This window comes from Anser anser, assembly GCF_964211835.1.
Source record: "Anser anser genome assembly, chromosome: 2".
Taxonomy (NCBI): domain Eukaryota; kingdom Metazoa; phylum Chordata; class Aves; order Anseriformes; family Anatidae; genus Anser; species Anser anser.
Genome location: NC_139721.1, coordinates 144,151,836 through 144,173,672, shown reverse-complemented (window position 1 = coordinate 144,173,672; position 21,837 = coordinate 144,151,836). Strand labels below are relative to the sequence as shown.

General features: G+C 39.2%; 1 protein-coding gene across 1 annotated transcript in view; it reads right to left on the bottom strand.

Annotated features, from left to right (window-relative positions):
- Positions 1-414: 414 nt before the first annotated feature.
- LOC310893991 (uncharacterized protein) overlaps positions 415-21,837 on the bottom strand; it is a 90,868-nt gene continuing 69,445 nt past the window's right edge. Inside the window, exons 7-8 of the mRNA XM_083823630.1 lie at positions 6,035-6,208; positions 415-4,045 (exon numbers count right to left, since the gene is read on the bottom strand). Of these exons, the coding sequence (XP_083679756.1) occupies positions 6,056-6,208 (153 nt within the window). The 3' untranslated portion in view covers positions 415-4,045; positions 6,035-6,055. The remainder of the gene's footprint in view (positions 4,046-6,034; positions 6,209-21,837) is intronic.

The window sequence follows — 21,837 nt, the reverse complement described above, 5'->3', positions numbered from 1 at the left end:
AGATTGGATAGGATTGCCTCTCTCAGCATCCAAATGTGTTGCTTAGAGCTGTCTAGTCCAAAACAGCACAACTGTTTCTTTATCAAAGATACATAACCCATTTGAACATACCTAGCCACCCAAGGAGACCTCAGCAGACGTCTTCCTGGCATATACTCTTTGAATCTCTCATTCCTAGCCTCAACAAAAGCAACCTCCCCAAGAACATTTGCATGTACAGGCATACATGATTTACGTCAGAGGTGCAATAGCTGAGTAGAAAAGGAAACATTTATGGACTACTTCTGATAAGCTCCATATAAAAAAAAATAAAATAAAACATTAAAAAAAAAAAAAAGCCTATCTCTCAGAACAGAAAACAATCACCAAAACCTATTCCAAGAATTAGACTTTTTTTTTTTTTAAATATGCAGTTCAAATTCAGTTTATATAACTTAAGAGATACTGTCTTAGCATTACAGATAATTTTGAGGGAAGCTTCTTAGAAGCTGGAAGTACTTGTTGACCTAGAAAGTACAGAGAAAATTACTTGCATATCATCTGCAACCTGTACTACATCTGTGGAGCACAGGCTTCACAGAGGCTGTTTAGTCCATTATCCACAATGCAGAAAGATAAATGATGCTCTTCAGAGGTCCTGGAGGACATGAAATATCTGATTTAAATGGTCAAATGTTTTCAAAATAAACAGTGAATCGACAGAAACATTCAGGAAAAAGAGTAGTGGCTTTAGGGGGCAAAACAAGTGAGCAGCAGCAGTAAGCAGGTCTACACAAGCAACGGAGGGAGATGCAAGCACAAATTATGGCACAGAAGTCTGCAGGGAGACACACTTACTCCTGACATTACACAGATGATGGAAACCATGGATGACAGGACTGTCGTGCCAGTTACAGTGCACACATTGAGGAAATCTTTTGTTAGGTGAGTTGAGAGCATAACCTCTCATGGGAGGTGGGCAGATGACAGTACTGCAGCACTGCCAGTAACTCTGGAACAGTAACAGCTGAACACTGTTCAACTGAGAGATAACTACTCATCAGGCACAAAAAGTCAGTCTCTTCCTCCTGTAGAACAGCAATTGCTCTTCTTTTCCTTTAGAACAAGTACAGACAAGTTAAAACTATGCTAATGTAGTAGACGAACCCTTATGGTTCAATTGCTACGCTAAGAAATATAAAAGAAAGTTCCCAAAGCAGACGTATTTCTGCTAAGCTGTTAGAACATTTTACATTTCTGCTTGGCCTCTTGCATGTAACCTGATGCATGGTAGCTTAGGCTAGTAGTTCATATTCCTTAAATTGTTATGATTTTTAGCCGTGCAACCTTAAAGTTCCATTACTGCAATTTCCTGCACTGAAATAGTCAATGCAGTCATTCTACACAACTTTATATGTCTGCTTGTAAACATCATCATTTTTATCGTTCCTCAGGCAACCCATCCCTCCCAACCTTCAAGCATCAACATTTTACGAGTGCTATTTTTGATGGGCTGCTTTGTTCCTTGTTTAGATTTATCATTATGTTAACATTTTTCCTCCAGGCACCACGTTGGCCACATACCCATTTACTTACGGTCTACAGGAACTTGTAAAGCCTTGCCTGGCATGCAAGGGAATGTAGCAAACATTTCACATAAGTTCAAGGAAGAAAAAGTGAACTCTCTCATTTCTTTTATTTCTTTATTCAGGCTCTACAACTCACCTCAAACAGTTTTGGGCTAAGACTAGAGTCGCAATAATTAATGTCATAATAAATTTTAAAAGGTTGTATCATACTTACCGCCATAGATTTTAGTATATCATTATAATTGCATATGATAAAAATTTAATTTCTAATAGATGTTTCTTAGCACATTAGTCATTGCCAGTAATAACACCTAGATATCACAAACTTTCATTTACGAATGTACTTAGAGACTTTTCAGAAGATGAAACTTAACAGAAGGTTACATAAATGAAGGTGATCTTTTCCTTCATCATCTCATTTGCTCATCTTTTGGAAATTTGCATTTCTCATCTTGAGTAGAAGAGACCACTTCACCCACTGAGATACACGTAAATGCAGACTGCAGCCACAGCGCATGATACTTATGGGCTGTTGGTTGTAAATAATTGGGGGGAAGGGGGTGCTAAGAGTGACACAGCAGGGGATAACTCAGCTGTAACACACCTGGGACTGGAAGAATGCTGGATAAAGGTATGTTATAGCTTTGTCACCATATTGTTCAGTGGTTATCATCATGTTGACATTCTCTTAGTGCCATAAAACAACCCTGTGAATTGGCACAAGTCAGTAGGAAAAGCTGGGAATGGTGTATGAGGTGGGGTAGCAAGGACACAGTTGTCATTTTGCAGACCGACAGGAGTTTCATGCATTTTCTCATCTGTTTGCTGTCCATCAACTCTCAGAACATTGCAATGACCTGCTAAGGAAAAGCACAGCAGTTCATCACATATGTATTCTGTCGCAAAAGACACAACGTGCTACACCAAACCATTAGCAGCAGCTCTCATCCAGTTAGATTAAGTCCAGAAGTTATTCCAGTGTGTTCAAGTTTATATGCATGCTTACAGTTCTTATATCTATGTCAGCTTACATGGTGCCTTTTCCACAACACACTTCACAGAGCAATACTATCTATGCGTTGTCAGATAAGTCACTGGATTTGAATGCAGTGACATACAAAGAGGGCGAGGGAAGAGTATTTTTATAAGAAAAAATGTCTTTCAGAGAACATCACCATTCAAGTTTAAATCACATTTCTCAGAAGCAGCAGAGAGAAACTCTAGAAGAGCTCACTCATGGGATTTAATGGGATGGAGTTGTCTATCGTGGAAAACATGAAAAAGCCCAACAGACCTTTGAAAGCAACATAAAATAGTTTAGCCAGCTGAATCATGATACTAATGCAATCTAATAAACCTTTTCTGTGCACATTTTATTTGTGGCCTGCTCTTGCTCCACGTTATTGCAGCATCATCTTCCCAGCCCTCTTTGCCTCTCTTCTGGTACAGAAACATCTGGTTGAGAAAAATGTCACAGCTCATCTTCCATTTCTAAGGTTACACCATGGACATCTTCATATACTTTGAGTTGCCTCACTGTCCTCATTAAGATGAGGCTGTTACCTCTCAGAGATGGAAACACGAGTGAGAAACCAGAGATGAGAGTGCCTGCCCCATCTCCCAGTCCCCTGAGCTGGCTGCCTCTGCGCTTTGACCTCAATGGCCAGCTCAGCAGTGAAATGCTCCCCTCTGATGAGAACACGGTTGGGACATGAGATGGTCCACTGCAGGCCTGGGACATAAAGAGTGATGTTGCAGGCATGGCAAATGATTGCTGTTTTTTGAAGCAGAGATGCTAGAGACCGCCTCGAAGTGAATCAGAGACACTGAATGGATCGAGACTGTCTAGCCGGTTTTCCTCCAAGTTTTATAACTTGTTTAGTTTGTATAGTCCGCACGCAATCATTACTTATTTATTATATATAGACTGTCAAATCTGGGACCTTTGTGGATAAAAAAGGGGTTTGTTCTGCTGGCTGACCTACATTCTCATGAATTACGTTTCTCTTCCTTTCAAGTTTGTTGTGGTTGAAGGAAAAATCCACAAAGCAGACTGTGTTTAGGGAAATAAATTTAACTGATCCTCTATTCCAATACAGCTGGTAATTTTTTCCAAGGTTGTTTTTACATAAGTGTTTTATTAGTTTGAATTTAGTTTAAAAGCGGAGGCCATTATTTGCTGAAGAACTCCCTTCACATTTTGAATTTAAATAATCTAGTAGATCTGAAGAATAAATGATGGTGGATAAGATTTAGGGCACCGAAAGAAAAAACAGGACCATCAAGAAAGGCTGTTAGCAAATGGCCAGGGGAGCTGAGCTTGAGCAGCCCTGGAAAGCCACCCGTGCTACTGGTGCACTGCTCAGATGGGAACCATGTCACTGTCCACAGGAACAGCTCTCCAGGTCTGCTATGGCATCTTATGTAGCCTGTCAAAGCTAGTGGTGCCAGGCCTGTGAGCTAAAAATATCCATTTCCTGAAAAAAAAAAAAAAGAAAAAAAAAAGAAAAAAAAAAGACATAATCCTTTGGCTTTTTGAAATGCAGAAGCAGGAGGTTTGCTCTTAATGAGCAATCTTCAGTACCAAGAGAGTTTGTCCAATGGGTGACTCACTAGATGCTATTTTTGAAAGCATCAGGATAGGATTCAGAATATTAACTTAATAACCTTGCTTACTGAACTCTGGAACAGGATTTCTGAAGTGGCTTTTTTACTCTGAATTGTTAACTTTACATTTTGAAATACTAGAATAATTGTTAAAAATAATTAATTTGTACTTTGTTATACCAACAATCAGTCCTCCCCACATCACCTTTCAAAGGTTTTTATGACACAAGGAGAGCTGATCATTGCTCCAAGAATACCCAGCATGGGATAGGGTAACAGCTAAATCACTTTAACATCATTGAAGTCTCTGTACACTCACTCATAAGACTGCATAAGACAAAGGTAGTTTTCTGTAATACCAAATTATGTCTGCACTACAAATTTCACCTGGAAATGTGATGAAATACATCTACACATTTTTTTTATTTTTTTTTACTGCACATATTAAGTAGGTTTTAAAGAGGCAATAATGCTACTGAGGAAATGTACAGCTTTTATTTACTGTAAGTAAGGTGTAGAAAACCAGTGGCAATTTTACTTTTTCTTCCCACTCTCCCTCTGTAATCATTTAGTTAGTATTGTGCTTCAAATGACACATCTTTTCATAGGCCTCCCTGAACTTATTTTTTTCCTAAAACACTTCCTTTTTCTTCCTTCCCCCCTTTCATGCCTTAGTCCCTATTACAATTCCTGTATGCTAGTTTCTCACTTAGACCAAATTTCAGTTTTTCCTTAAAAATACTTTCTTCTGCTAAAGCTTTTAGTTACAGGCTACAATAGAAGGAAAACAGTTGCAAATTAAATGAACAAAACTGTATCACCACAGACCGATGTCTGATCTGGCATCACTGTGTTTGGAGGCGGACAAAATATTGCAAAACCAAATCTCTACAAACTAAATTTCATTTCTCATATTTCACTTTTAGTCAGGGTGATGTTCTGGCTTGTTATCTGGTTGAAAACTATTTGATAAGCAGATCCTAGCTTTGCTTATACATTATTATTTCCCAACAATATATATTTACATGACCTTTTTTTTTTTTTTTTTTTTTAAGTTAATATCATTAGAGTAAGCACGTGCAACTGATCAAGCATAAAACTTGATCTGGAAATAGTTCCCACAATTCTCAGTTAATGACAAAGGAACTTTGTCACCAAGACCTCAGGAAATACACAAAAGCATTGTACTGTTCACTGACAGAAATACAAAATACACATCCTAAAAGTAATCAGGGTTCAATTTTTTAACTAATACATTATCAATCCAGGTGACACTCTTTGGACACAACATCTAAATGCCATTTGAAATCTGATGCCAAAGACTATTTTTTTAACTAATATTTATTTCAGTACTTTATGCAGGTTTTGCAACTGAAACAGAATTTTTACAGCAAAGGTTATCCCCAACTAAAAAATTGTTTTTAATATCAGTGAACCTCAAAATAAATAACTTTGAATGATTGTACTAAAATCACCATTTGCTGTAGAACAAGCATGGAGGTGCATATGTTTGATTCATTTCCCTCTTTGATATTGGTTTTACTGTCTGTGGACATGAGTGCAGGAAATAAGCAGCATCTGCAGAGCAAGAACTCCCACCCTCTACTGCTCCATCTCCTCTTGATCTCTTCCAATTTAAAAGAAATGTGCCAGCTCCACTAACTCCTTCACTTGTCATGACCTGGGCAAAGAAAGGTCTAGTAAGTCTGCCCTCATAAGACGGCAAAGTAGTTAATAAAGACAAAATGCAATTCATTTTCCTGGGCATGCTCAGCATACACTGGTGAGAACAAAGGACAAGAGACAAAACAGGTGGTGTGCAAGTCAAGTGACATCCATTTGTCAGAGCTGGTACTCACTTGGCAGAAAATCCCTTTTCCCTATACTGCATTCTTCCCTCCTTCACACATACATACGATAACACCTGCAAGTCCGAGGTAAAAGACATAACCAACGCTTTCATCGATAGACACTGAAGAAGCCAGGAATATCAGCTCATAAACATCTCTGAGATAAGCTTCACTTGAGTATTCCTGTCATAAAAAAAGAGGAAAGACTATATTTAAGAAAAGTCTAGATAGCTTCAGTTTAACATACAGTTGTTTCAGTTTTCGATGAGAAGAGGCGTGAGTGATGGCCAGTAATTTGCTGATGAGAGAGGGGAAGCCACAAAAGGAACCACATGCGAAGAGCTCCCCTGGGAGCCCAGAGGTAGCAGAAAGACAAAGTGCAAAAGAAATAAAATGCCAAGGTGAAACTTAAAACCTACTTAAGTTGTATGACAGACATCATTCACCCATTATCCAGAACTACCTGACCTTCTAGGCACTAAAACTCAATAGGTGACTCCTTAGTTATGTTTCTAGGAAAAGTTCCCCATGCATTAGCTTTAATTACCCACAGACATGCTTATGGTGGATAGGCATCTGCTGATCAGCTGTGCTACAAGACAGGCAGACTCCAGCATACAGCTTAAGTTATTTAAATGTGCTGAAAAATGAGATGTGGCCAAGTCTGCAGTAGTGGCAGCAATGATGGAAGCATATGTAAGCATTTTATGCTTTCAATCACTGGTTAAGCATTTTAAAAGCAAGAACTGGCTTGGAAACAGGGACCAGACAGGTGAATACCCTAATCACTGCCTTGGAGTCTGGCTCCACCTTCATTTCCTCTATGACTGTTGAGTTCTTGGCTGTCGAATGGCCCAAACCCAACTTAAAGAGCAGACAGTGCTTACAACTTCACACTCCCTCAGCTGAGACACTCACACAAGATGTGGCAGACAGGCACTGAAGTTAAACTGTCTGGATTGGTCCGCTGAGGTATCCGTGCTCCTTACAGAGTTGACAGATAAAGCCAGACACCTAAGGTAAGCAGGCAGGATTGCCTGTTGCACATGTCCAGAGATGTAGGTCTCCAACAACCGCCCAGGGAATGAATGCAGGTAGTTACACTGGGCTGGATGGGAGGGGATCACCCTGCCAGAAAAGGCATCTACAATTTTGGTGGGGCAGTTCCCATACACCTAAATAAGATTCCAACCTGCTGGATACCTGTGCAGACCTAGAAAGCTGAGTCACAACAGCTGTGACTTGCTCATATTCTAACCTTTAGCTATTTTAACATCTGGAACAGATGTTACTGTTATTTATCCCTGATCACACAAAATTAATGTGTCCTTTATCATAACAGTCCTGCTGGAAAATCAATTTTTTTTTTTTTTTTTAACTATTAAATGTAGAATAAAGCCAAGGGCCTCTGAACCATTGTAGCCACAGATGTTGACTGCTTATAGAATCTTCTAGCTCACTAAGAATATTAAGAACCCCACAAACATGAAACATCAATTTTTGCTGCAGATTTTAGACTGAGCTTTCAGAGCAAATATGTACAATTAGTTAACTGAGCCAAGACTTCTTAATCTCTGCTGAAAAATAGCTGTATAACTACAAAATTCTGTAAGAAGGGAAATAAATTAAAAATTGTTTCGGTTTTCATTCCCTAAAAAATAAAACTTAGTTTTAACGGTGGACATAATCTGTAAAAGAACTAAAGAGACAATGCAATCACATCAAAATAACAGTTCTTGCCCTAATATCTAAATTTCAATTTCAGTTCTTGTGTTGGACATGTAGTTTACAAACAGTGGTCTTAAATAAAACATGCCTCTAGATAAGAAAAACTAAGAAAACCCTTTCCAAAATTCTCATTCCTTCACTCTGTGTCCACATGCCTATATTTGTAAGTAACTCAGTTTTAATTGCTACCTCAGCTAGTTCCTCACATACCTAATTTATACACGGCAGAGAAAATTAATAAGCCCTTTCTCATGGCTTCCAACCACAAACCTTTCATCATATGCAACTGAGTTGCTGAATAATAGGTTGTTATTTTTTTTTTCCATGAGGAACCAACACGAAACTCTAAAGCATCAAAACAGCCTACAAAAGGATTAGCTATTATAAAAATTAATTTATTATTTTTTTTTAATTTCACCATTCATCTCAATATATACGCCAGCCTGCAGACTGACTGCATGCCCTGAGGCATCGGGGCAGCAGCAAATAATGCAAATTTCATCCTACCACTTTGCATTCGGTTTACCACTGTGTACTCTCCTGCATGCTTCTTTAGGCAAAGTCCAGATCTGCTCCTTCATTTGCCAGGAAAACCACAATTAAACAGTGAATATTCAGTGCCTAATTAAACAGTGCCTAATTAAACAGTGCCTATTGCTTCTGCACACCTACTGGAGATGCCTAAGGACACCTTATAGCAAGGGAGGAAACTCAAAAATTGAAGGGCAGAACCCGCAGACATCTCCAGGAATATGTCTAAGCCAGAAGATGGGAAAATAGAGGAAAGAGGAAGAGCTTACACCAGCCCCTTCTCTGTGAATACCATTTATTTCACCTGTGATGACACCCTTTACCACAAAGCTGCAGACCTGAGTGATGCAGGAGAGCCAAGCTCTGATTCCCGCCTCTTCCAGCTTCAGCCTGAACCCACAACCCAAACCAACCAAACCAACCTTTCACTAACATGTGGTGGGAAGTGCTGAGACAAGGTCTCTTGGTGAGCTAATTACACTCTGCATCAAATAAGTTATTGAGAGAGGGAGAGAGAAGAGTGATGCTGCAAACCTAGCGGTTTCCAACATCTGCCTGAGAAGAAAGAGGCCTTGCTTTCAATTTCTGCTAATATTTATAAAATGCCTTAAAAATCCCTCCTCCCACAAATTCATAAGTGAATAGTTTTGATAAATTAGCATAAACTGGCAATGTGAATGATGGTTGAGGGAAGGAAATGCTAGAAAGCATTTCCCACATATAATGCTTTGCATTGATTTATTTGCAACAACTCTATCTGCAGCTTATTTACTGTGAGTCACACAGAAAGAGAGCTGAAAAAAATTTTGAACAAAGAACAGATAAAACCATGTTTTTGTTAAAAAAAAAAAAGGCTACAAAATGATGTGAGCTCTAGTTTCATCCGCTATTTAGTCTGCTTTACACTAGTGGTAGACTTTGTATGTGCTTACTAAGTGAGGAATCACCACAGGTCCACTGAGCCTCAGGCACGGTACTGGGGCATAAGCTCATTGCAGGATGTTGAGATACTTTACTCCTTTTGTATTTATTTTATACTGCAATCTTTTATGTCTACTCACGTTTATTTACAAATGTTTTTCAAATCTAAAGCTTGTTATATTACAAATATTTGTGTCCTTATATTAAATACATACTTAGACACAACAAATAGGAAATCTAGCACTGGAAAATGCGGACGCAATCAGTTACAGTAATTGAAGTACACTCTGTTAGGAACAATGGAAAATACTATTTATGCAGTTCAGTAAGCCATAGCTCTGTTTTCTATGGATAAAAACAGACAAATATACAGGGCCAGTCCTCAAAAGACTTTGAAAGGCCCAGCTCCATTTACATCAGCTGTCAGACTCAGAGTCTGGCTGAGGCAATTGGACTCAGGAAATTTAAAAATATAAATATAATGTTTAAACAAGACAATACATGGGCAAATTTTATCAGCTGAATTGCATTCACTTTTATATATATATTATATATATATTTGTATATATTTGTTACAATACAAAGCTAAAAGTTTTTTTTTTTTTTTAAATAAAAAAGAAAAAGAAATCCTTTCCAGTGCCAGAAAAGTGAATCCTGTTCCTTAACACAGATAATACTGGGGTCTCTTCCAAGCAGCTAACCACGTTGCTGCAAACCTCCTCTCCTGAGATGCTCAGCATCAAGCAGCTTCACCATGGGACACTGAGTGTGCCACATACCGTTAAAATCACTGGTTAAGCTCTCACCAACCTCAGAGATTCATGGTGAAAACAACTCAGTTTGGAGCAGTCTTAATAACTCAAGTTCGGAGATGTTTCACCCTTTCAGTCCTTGACACACAAAATTATTTAATGTTTTTCACTCAAGCACGTTTTTCCTTCACATAAGTGAACACTCCATCTGACCTCTCTACGCCTCAACTTGTACATGACAGGCTAGGAGCAGATAAGACACAATCATCAAGTTTAAAGATTTTTATAACTATTAGTTTCACATTATTCAAAAATATTTTCCCACCACTTTGTTTTTCTCAGAAAGTAACAGAGTAATTGCCAGGTTCACAGAAATAGATAGCATTTGGTATATGAGATGAGCACTATACAGTGGATCATACAATCATAGAATCACATAATATCCCGAGCTGGAAGAGACCCACAAGAATCATTGAGTCCAACTCCTGACTCCATGCAGAACCACCCAAAAATCAGACCATGTGTCTGAGAGTGTTGTCCAAAGACTTCTTGAAGTCCGACAGACTTGGTGCCATGACCACTGCCCTGGGGAGCCTGTTCAGTGCCCAACCACCCTCTCAGTGAAGAACCTTTTTCTGATATCTAGCCTGAACCTCCCGTGGAAGTAAAACATATCCAAAATCCTAATTCAGAAAGTTATTTCAAATTGTTTTCTAATCTTTAAAGAAAAGTGGTGACAGAGACTAAAATCTGTGTTCTTAAATACTTGCTAAATTGAGCTTACCTGATAAAATTTACTATCACAACTGTTACTGCCATCAGAAAAAGAACAACAGGGATCTAAAACTACTGCTTTCAGTTCACTGTGCCAAAAAAAGACAATTGGTGATCCATTCAGAACATTTAAGAAGTACATCTCAAAAAGCTGTACCATTGCTACTGAGCCTTTTTGCACGAAGATTTATGGCAATCATGAAACTTCATGCCATCTTTTTTCATCCGTTACCCTGAGCCATTTTTCACTTTCCTGGAGATGAGATAAGCAGCAGCCTGGAGGGGGGCTGGTGTCATAGCCTGAGAGAAGGTGCTACAGTTTATGCATACAATTGGACTGATGGTGCTATTTTTCTCCTTTTTAGTTTAATAGACATTTTTCTGAAACTCTGTTTTGCCGTACCAAGTCAGCAAGATGTAGAGATGAATACCTTGTATCTATATTACGATTAAGTCATTAATAACACGAGCTAGATATCAACCCAGTCATAAAGTACTTTCTGAAATTCAAGAGCATTTCAAGAGTAGATGAAAAACCATTAATCTTTGCAGGAATACATCTCTATATTCTATGTTAACATATCTTTAACAGTTGCATTGGGAATTTTTACTGAATTCTGCTGCCGTAGTGATATTAATCATATTAGTTAAACACACACACACAGCCTCAGCCTTCCAGGCAGTCATCACACCCAAATCTGGTCAAACACTTCCAAAGAAGTATCAAGCATTTCACTTTCACTTTAAATCTTGTATTATCTTGAAAGACTTTTTTGAAATTTTCTCCTTGAAAAAGTAAAATAGCTGCTGTTGGCCATCATCTGAACTTTTTGAACTGCTTCTAGTAATTGTATATGTAACTAATAGAAATTCTTGCTTCATATAAGCCAAGCACCATGCATAAGAAATGTTGAGTTGTATTTATAAGAAATTATCCAGTTATTACTTTCTTCACAAGCAAGTTTTAAGTCTTCATGTTAGTAATAAAAGTGCATGTAAACTACAGACAATGCTTGTTCAATAAGAATTGTCAGCTTCCAAAAAAAAAAATTAAGAACACCTAGAGACAAAAAATAAATAAAATAAAAATAAAAATAAATCTGTATGCAAAAGACTCAAGTAGATTTTTCTGAATGACTTGAGAGCAGTTTGCTGAGGGCACAGAGCACTAGTGACACTAAACAGTGCCTGTAGTATTTTTTGGTCCTCTGAATGTCTGAGCAAAGAAAATTCCATTCAAGGATGAACATGACAGATTGGATCCCTCTCTAGTTCTCTTTCTCTCCCCAAAAACCACTTCCACAGTCACTGACTAACTCACTCACTGACTACTTTCTAATCTCCTCATAACCAAAAGGAAAACCTGCAAATGGAAAGCTCACTGCAGCCAGGTTAAGCAGAAGGGCTCAGAGCTGTCTGAGCTTTCTTTTTTTCTGATGAAATTCTCTTCTCACCTCTCTGTTTTATTGCCAGCAACCTCTTTCAAGTCCTTGTTTGGATATTTCTCCTCAATGTTTTCCTTATGCCCTCCATACCGGGATCAAAGCCCCGGCGGGCTGCTGCATCCCTTTGTAGGCAGGAGTCATTGCTCCTCTCCTGCTGCTGGCAGCAGTGTCTGGGGATGTCTGTGCTGTGCTCAGAAGAGAGCAGGAAAGTTGAATAGAGAAGAGAGAAGCCACTATTAAAAAAAAATATATAAAAAAATCTATAACGATAATGCATATTTTAGATCCCACTGCTGTTCTCCCCCTAGCCCCACCGAGCTTATTCATAAAAGTCAACAATGCACCATGTAACCTCTGAGAACAGTCTACATAGCAAGATCTACTAAAGCTAAGGACAGCACAAATAATAATTAAAAAATAACCATTTTTCTTCTTGTCTAGATGCATCCTGTCTGCTGGCACATTAAAATAGCAGATTTCTAAACACAGCCTTTAAAAGTTCGTTTCTGCCCCTGCTGCTTGCTGTGCCTTAGCCTGCTGTTGCAGAACAACTCCCTCATCTCCCCCTCAAAGCTGGTCTGCGGTGCTGGAGGAGGCAGCTTGGCAAGCAGTCGGCCGAGCTGTTGAAACTAGGGTAGTTCCCTGGCGAGAACAGAAAAGAACAAAGCCAGCCTGTAATGCTACAAGAGCACTACAAGGAAACACGGGAAGGCGCTCCTTCTTACTTGGAAGCAACAACAAAGATTTCCGATCAAAACAGTGAATTAACATTATTAAGCAGTTTCTTTCTTGCAGTGGAGCAGTCGGAGCATGCAGCACTAACATAACCCAAGAGACACAAGCACTACAGAGTCCTGAACAAAAAAAAAATAATAAGTACTTAAAACTTACGAGCACTGCTTTGTGCTTCTTTGGAAAACAGAAAAACAAGCAGTAGTACTACCAATTAGGCTTTCAAAAGATCATAAATAACTCATGTGTCCAAACTCCACTAAGTTTCGATGAAGTTAACCACCTTGCTTCTCTTGAGGCTTCCTTAACCTACACAGTTGTTCAAAACCTTACTGGAGGTTAGACAAATCATTAAGATAAATGAGGGCCAGATTCCAAAATCCTCAGGAAAAATGAAAATCATTAACATATTTAGCTCTACCCTGAGATACCCAAACAAATTATCACCGAAATGTAAATCGGACAAGGAAGCCATGCACATTGCGTACTCACGTGTCAGCACTTCAGCAGACAGTAGGTGAGCCGGAAAGCTCTCACTGCCCACATCACCTACTAATCAGTCAGTCTCCTATAAGCATGAGAAACCATCCAGTGAGACGCCAAGTTCCTGAGATTGCAATTTGCCTTCTTCCTCGGCAAAAGAAAATGAGTAACTTTGTAAAAACCAGTTCCCCTACAGTTTCCACCACCACCATGAGGACTTGACAAATGAATACTTTGGTGCGAGTAGCCTTAATCTCCCCCGGACATTGGCTTTATTCCCCTGCCTGTTCTTACGAAGCAGAAGCAGTGAAAGTGACTGCTGACTCCATCTGTCTGGGCATTAGCATGCCGGCAATGGCCATGGGGTCAACAGACACAAGTTATGCACCAACAAACTATTGTGCAACTTCAACTGCATCCCCTAATCCTGCATTTGTACATGCCTGACTGAGACAAAGCAGGCGAGGCTTCACGGAAACACCCCGTTTCCCTTTAGATATAAAGGGGACTTTCCTGAGCTAGCCCCAGGGATTGGAGCCCACTGTAGGGCTTCATATGACACCGTGGTGTTTTTTTTCCTACTGAGAAAGTCGATGCTTGCAATGTGCAAAATACACTTCCTCATCCACAAGTATGAGGGAGATTAAAAAAAAAAATGCTAAAGCAGTAGAAATAGTCTCTCATCCCATTGAATAAGGGCTTCCATTGCTGCAAAGAAAGCTCTGCTGGGGAGGGTAGCTTCCCCTGTGCTCCCTTCTCTGGGCATTCCTGACAGTGGGAATATATTAAACATTTTAAAGTATTAAACCTTCAGGCACCCTGCGGACAATCCATGCTGCCTCCATATCTTATAGGTCATACCCTTAAAATCTGCAACAAAGGCCAGTAACTTCTCAATGAAGATATTCCAAATATCCAATAAAAATGAAAGAGTGTGGAATGGCAGCCAAAATGCTCCTGGTCCTCAGGGAGGCAAGGTCAGCATAGCCCTACCCGCACCGAGCACGCTGTGCTTTCATAACTCTCATTTATGTGGTCTATGTGAAATCAGCCGCTTACGAGCTTTAAAACCCACATTTCTTCTTAACCAAAAACATAAGCAGGGGAGAGACAGAAAAGGGCCTTAATGGAGAATGATAAAGGCACTCACGGATCACAATATCTGCAGTTTTTTATTACTATAATGCACAAAGACTAAAAATTGAAACAACCCATTACTACTGACATCAGTCAAGTGTCCAAACTAAGTTTCTAGATGCTGTGTAGATGCACATGCACCAAGTACAATCCTAGTTTTCCTAGGATGCCTGTATTCAGGGGATGCCTATATTCACCTAAAGCAATGCAATGTTTCTCTTTTGAAGTGCAGTGCTTTGGGCAATTTTTAATAAGGTTACGCTGGGACTGAGTAACAAGGAATCTAAATAGAGGGAACTCACAGCAAGCTTGAGTGCTGACATGTACTTCAGGCATGAGACTGCACAGACACGGCCGCATACACGCGTGCCTATGTATTAAACAATTTACAAAAGGTCCTACCTATGCAAAGTAAATACACAAAATCCCAGAGAGAAAAAAAAAAACAAAAAACAAAAAAAAAAAAAAAAACAAAAAAAAGAAACAAAAATGCTTATTATACTACCAATGAATAATGCTGTAAGTGATAAAGAGGTTTGTTTGTCTAAGATTGTCTTTTCTTCTTCCTTACAAACTAATGCAGCTTGTACCTTGCCGTGGAGGAGCTTTCCAGAAGACAATTTCAAAGGGGTACGAAAATACGGAGGGAAAGGAGGGCTGCCGTTACCCAGACAGTGCCCTTGCACTGGCACAAAGTCAGCAGCAGTTACCAGCGCTCTGGGGAGAGGGGAAGGTAAAGACATTTCTATAGAACAAACCAGGGACAGCTGCAGGCCCACGTATTTAACATATGTCTGCAGTGTCAAACACTGTGAGGTGGAAATAACAAAGTTGCAAGGTTTGGCACTGAGCAAAAATTGGTTGAATAGCTTGTGGAAATGACATGCATATGCACACACATTTGCCATTTATAACCCTGCATGGTTTTGCATACTTTCCATAATCTAGGCTATCTTTACATAAACTAAATTTGTAGATGACTCTGTGCCTTCCCAGCTATTATTTTCACTACCTTCTTGAATAATAAGTCCATGCTCACAGGAATTTATCATTTAACAAGTTATTTATTAATGAGAGGCCATCAAGGTTGATGTGTTTAAAAAAAAAAAAAAAAAAAAGAAAAAAAGAAACACAACATCAACAGTCCAGTTTAATTAGATGAAGCACATGAACTGAAGCGGCCTGAATACATGCAAAATACTCTGGGGGGTTATAAATACCATATAAGAAAACTCGTAAAATTCTTAAATATTGATACACATATGCTATACGCATTGAAACACATTACTCACACTTATGATTTGATAGTGTCAATAAAATGATTGTCATCTTCTAAGCATAAATAGACAAGCTCACACACCAAAAAAAAAAAAAGAAAAAGTGTACATTGACTAATAAAAAAGAAGGCTAAAGAAAAAAGCAGATGAGATAGATAATCAGGAATGCTAAAGAAAAAAGCAGATGAGATAGATAAGCAGGGATAAGAAATCCCTACATTTCTATTTTGTTGCTGATAGAAGATTTGATGTTGCCATTTAATACTGTAGATTCATCTGTGTATCCAGGTGAGCTGCACTTTGGTTATGAAGGTGAGGCCTTCTTCCCCCCATACTGAGAGAACATCTGTTGGAAACATCAGGAGAAAGGCTATCAGCCTCGCCGAAGGCTAGCACTGGGGAAAGCAGGATCCCAAACCACAGGAGTAGCTTGACACAAAACATTGGTGTCCAGTGGTGCTAATGTCACCTTTGTGCCTACAATAATGCATCGTCCTGTGCATGATATTGGCAACGCCGGTTTTCCGTTGGAAAGACATCCTTAAAGTATGGAGACATCACTTCTGTGTAGAAAAGCAGCTTGAGAAGCCAAAAGAAAGGGACGTTGTTTCAACCCACTTAAGGGTTTATGAACCAGATGGCAGGACCCAAAACACAGCAGTTTGGTGCTTATATTTTAAAAAATTCTGAACAAAAAACACAGGGTGAAGACACAGGGGAAAAGACCATATAACAATACCAGAGACAGAAGGTAGGTTTACAAACACCAGTTTCCCAAATTGCTAGAGACCTTAAGACCAAAATGACAGAAATATCAAAGTCCTAAGACTGAGATAGGCTGGTGTTCATGTTGTTTTGGGGCAGAGGGTATTGGGGTTTTGTACTTTTAACAAACACAATGTATAGCTGCTAGCAGGATCCTGGACAAATGTGGACTTCAAAACAGTTATTTTTAACTGGAATATTACACTTGACTGTGGAGATAGGGACTTGGAAAGTCTTAAACCTACCCTATTCGTGATGAGCATGTTCTAGGGCAGCACTTATTACCTATGCATCACGGGTGTTTACATTCCCCACGCTTCGTGACACACTGTTTTGAAAGTGTGTTTTTGAAGTGCTTTTTAAAGTCTTTGCACAAGTATGCTAACAGAGAGTAGTAGGCTCCTCTCACCCCTGGCGAAGACAAGTGAGCACACTGGCAGGCTGGCGTACATTTGCTGTACAGGAATCTGCAGACTGGAGGGGAAGAGGAGGAGGAGTCGAAAGTCACAGACTTAAAGCAAGGGGGAAAAACAGATGTGAGCCTCTTGTGATGAAGGAAAGAAGAGTAAGTAGTTTCTGAAGACTGAGCTAAGTACTGCTGTGGTGGAATGACGGTCTCTGAACTGCTATCCAAATCTCAGTTTCCTGAGCAGCTTCAGAGGAGGGATGAATATCTAGCTGTAAATCTCTCTATATTAATTTCATAATTTTTTAGAAATTTGTTTTAAAAGGATGCTTTAAAAGAATTCATAAAAAATGCATAAGAAATTCATTGAAGATAGGCAATATAGCTGGTTTTGTAGCAAATTCCAATCTATATTTCAGGTAGATGAGATATTATCTGGCCTTCGCTCATCTGATGGCTCACTCTCACTGGAGCATATCAGAACCAATTGCATTATTTACACTCCCGGTATGAATCAAAGTCCAAAATGTCTTCTATAACAGAGATAAAAGAACAGCAGAGACATGATCCATCACACAAGTGAAACACAATAAAGCTTCAACCGTAGACAGGACATCTGTCTGCTGTGCTGCAACATGAAGTTTCCAAAGCCTCCCAAGTCTTTGAAGACTGATGTGGTAATTCAATTTGATGAAAAGGACCATATTTAATTTCTTATACAGGGTACAAAGTGAGTTTATATTTCAGTTTTGTTTTCGAAATGTTTAATCATGAAACATCTGAATCAGCAAAACAAGGAGGACGGTTCTCTACATCAACATGCTTCCTTTTTTGTTTCTCATAATATTTAATAAGGAGCACATTTATGAATCCCCTCTGTGGCTTTCAGTCTTTTTCTGGAATTCAGACAAGAAGTGAGGTAAAAATGAGAAAGGTTTTAATGGCAAGAGATGATCCACTCAAAGGATTCCCAAATATTTTTTCCACAGAAGCCATTTGACAGGAGGAACATTGAGCTGGGCAACACCTAACAGGACACCCCTCCATCCCATTTGCCATGGAGGGCTCACACAAGAATGAGCCCTCTTTTACAGGGGTAACATTTTTGGCTTCCCTGTTAATACCATAGGAGTATGGTATGGCCACACTTCAGCGCAGCTTTCTGAAGCTCTTCTCGTGATATTCCTTTGGAGAGCTGTACCTTGGAAAGGATAGAAGTAACTCACGCTGAAATCTCTTGAATTTTGAGGCAGTAATGTTTAACATGCCACAAAGTCTCTATTACTGGAAGATTAAAACAGATAAGATGCAAGAAGATTCAAAAGGAAGGAAAAATAAGACTTAGAAAGGAAAAAGCAGAAAGGCTAGACAATGCATGAAATAGGGATATACTGGAAAACAATGATGAACAATGAGAATTTTGTAAAAGAAAAAATGTAAACATTGTAATATTTTGTAATTTTCCCATGTAGCATATTGCACAGAGATCTCTGGTCATGCTGAGATACAGGCTTCAGTTCAGGAAAGCCTAGCACTTCTTTTGGGGGGCTTCCTAGTCCCTGCTCTGTGCCAGCATGCCTTCCAAACCTGCAAAGGGTGTGCTAACCAGGCAGGCAACTGAGCACAGTGTAACAGCTTCTTTCATTGGAGTAGTTAAAGAGATTTTGGGCTACGGGTGTTTACTGCAGCAGAATGTATACCAGCACAGCCTAGAACAGCAGTACCCCTCCAAGGTCAAGGTCTTGTTTTAACCTGGTCTGTTCTTACATTGGAAAGTGTCTCCCATGCACAATATCGTCAAACTGGAAATGTGCTTCCTGCAAAATTTGTGCATCCTGAAAATGTTTTTATTTATAAGCTAAATATATATATATATATATATTCTCATTCAATTGTTAACAATGCTAAAACCATGAATGATTTAGAATTGTATCAAACTGCATTAAGGATGCTCTTGAGTTTTACAGCGCTGGTTTACACTCAGCATCAAACACAGGCTGTCTGGTATACCAAGGAGCTTGAAGGGCACCAAATTTGTCTAAGAATGCAGACGCTAGCAAGTGTACTCATTTCTACTGAGCACAAGCTGTGCTAAAATGCTCTCACTCAATCTCTCTGCTACCCTCTAGTGAGCAAGCAAAAATCAAATTTAAGATTAAATTGCCTTTGCATAAGGACACTGTTAATCAACTCAGAATTTTCCACTTTTAGCCTAAAATATTGACCTCTATCAATACAACATTGGGCTATTATTTTCCCTGACTTTGTCACTCTATAGTTTGATAAGTTTAGACTGCAAACTGCATTTAAATGAGCATTTTAATGAGGTTACTGGACTGTCCTGACCTTAAGTCCTTCTCTCTCTAAATTCAGGACCTTTTTCTTTTTCCTCCCAGTGATAATCATTTTTTTAACAGTTTAAAGCGTGTGGTTTTTGTTTGTTTTTTACTTTAATTGTAAATTGCTTTGAACTTTTTAAAGTATTTTTCTCACTATGAGGGGCTACCGGTCTTTTTTTTTTTTTTTTTCAGGGAATGCTGGGGTTGGAGAATGCAGGGGAGAACTAAGCATTTGATAAACTTAGAGTTCTCAGTAGTTTGGTGTCCAGTACCAGATGCAAGAAACAGGTGTTTCACTCTAACTACTTGAGAGAAACAGCATTCAGGACAGATTGTGAAGGTTACTATACTGTTACTGTTTGCTGTTCCTCTACACCACTTCTAGCTCCTTTTCTTCCTCTTTCTGAGTGTTAAACAGATGGTAAACAGAAGCTGATGCCAGTGTAACTCACCATCTGGCTAATAGATGCATTTTTGCATAGGCTCATTAGCATGCTTGTTCCATCCCAAATCCTCCATAACAGTTTCATCTCTGTCTGTATCATCTTCATAACATAGTTAATAAATGCAAAACACATATACGAAGTTGCAGTTCATGTGGAACATAACCATGGCTTCTAACTAACCAAACCACCAGAAGTGGGACTAGACTCAGCCTTCCTTAGCATCAGCTGCATTTGCTCTCTAGTCCACTTTCTTATTATTATTATTTTATTCTGCTTGGATATTTGCCTTTAATTTACCTCTGGTACATTGTTTATGTGATGTGTACACCGTAAGATAAAGCAACTGTTAACTTTCTTACTATTTTATTTATATAAATTCAGAGGTAAAGGCAAATCATCAGAAGAAAACTGCATTATAACTTCAGCTTTTTTGAGATATAGCATGACTGGCTTTGCCAATTATAATTACCTTGAGATTCCTAAAAGCAAGAGGAAGAATGACAAGGCCAATTTTAGTCCATTCAATTGCATTAGGTCAGTTCGTCAAGAACCTTCCCCCCCCCCCCCCCCCCCCCTTTCTCCTTGACTAATCCTGTCACTATTTAATAATACCGGTCAGCGAGTTCAAAATTTGGGTTATTTAAAGCTCAGCAAATTGCTGCTCAGAATTGACAGTATCAAAACTGGCTAACGGACAGAGAAACACAATGACAAATAAAAACATGCAGGCCAGACTGAAAACAGGATTCATCAACAGCCAAGTGGAAGTGAAGAACATCAGTATCATGTGCTGCACCAATTCAGAACATATTAGTGCCTCTCCTCAGGTGTTTGTGAATAATCAACTTTAAGTGAAAATGGGAAACATTTAGAGGAGGGGAAAATCTACTAATGTTCATTAACGCGTTACCTATGAGCATTTTAACATAATTAGAGCAAGTAGTTAAAAGCATGATATTGTAAGGCCAAATCCTGGGGGAATGATGGAAAAACCAGTCAACTGTAGCCTGCACAGGAGGAGTATGCTCCAGCAGCACAACTGCTGCCTGTTCTATGCCTGGATGCTGCCCCCACACAGCAGCTGAGGTTCCCAGATACCATGCTCTGGCCATCCCGGATTTAAGATCGGTCTACATTGTACGAAGGCTCAAAGGAAGAGAGGCAACAACAGGAGACAGACAAGGTTATCACTGAGCTGAAAGGAGTAGAGCGCAACATTATCTTGATGTTGGCTTAAGTAGCCATATGACTGGGAGCTAATGGAAAAAGTAGCAAAGGGTGGAAAGAAAATGAGTGTGGAAGCAGCAATGATTGAGAAGAATGAGGAAGCAAGTAAGACGAGAAAAGCAATTGGTAGAGATAGGGAAGAATCTGTAGGTGCACAAACAAACTTTGATTGTACAAGGCAAAAAGAATAAAGCCCAACGTCTAGAAATGCCCAATAATTTTTGAGGGATGATGTTTCAAATACAACAAGACTACACTGCAAGCTTTTTTATCCAGATACGTCCAGATGCAAACACAGCCTACAACTAGCTTTCAGGGAGCCAAGCTTATTTAGAAAATTTTCTTTGGCAAAAATTCAGATATGAACAGCAACACCATTTAAGGACGTAACTTCTGCCCACCCATCAGCACGATTACCACTTCAGAAGAGGTTTGAAGGTTTTTGCCTCAATATCATTTGACAAGACTATCATTACACTTTTATACTTACACACTGACTTGAAAGCATAATGGTTTGGCTTAAGACTATTGAGTTACTAGCATGAATTTTAAGAACTCTGAAATGTTTTGTTATGAGAGAGAGAGACAGAGAGAAAGAGAGAGAGAGAGAGAGAGTTATGCTGACTCCAAAAAGAGACAGCCAGTTTCAGACCCTTCCACAAAACACTGAAGACCCTCAGCTTCAGCTGCTGATGTTTTTGTCAAATATGCTTAGCACAGCACAAGCTCTGACCTTAGAATTGTCCTCTACATTTCAGAATTCCCCTCTGATCCACTGGCAAAGCACTTCAGTTTCTAAAGTGCTGTTCTCAACACAACAATGCATTGCTCAATCCCACATTGGACAAA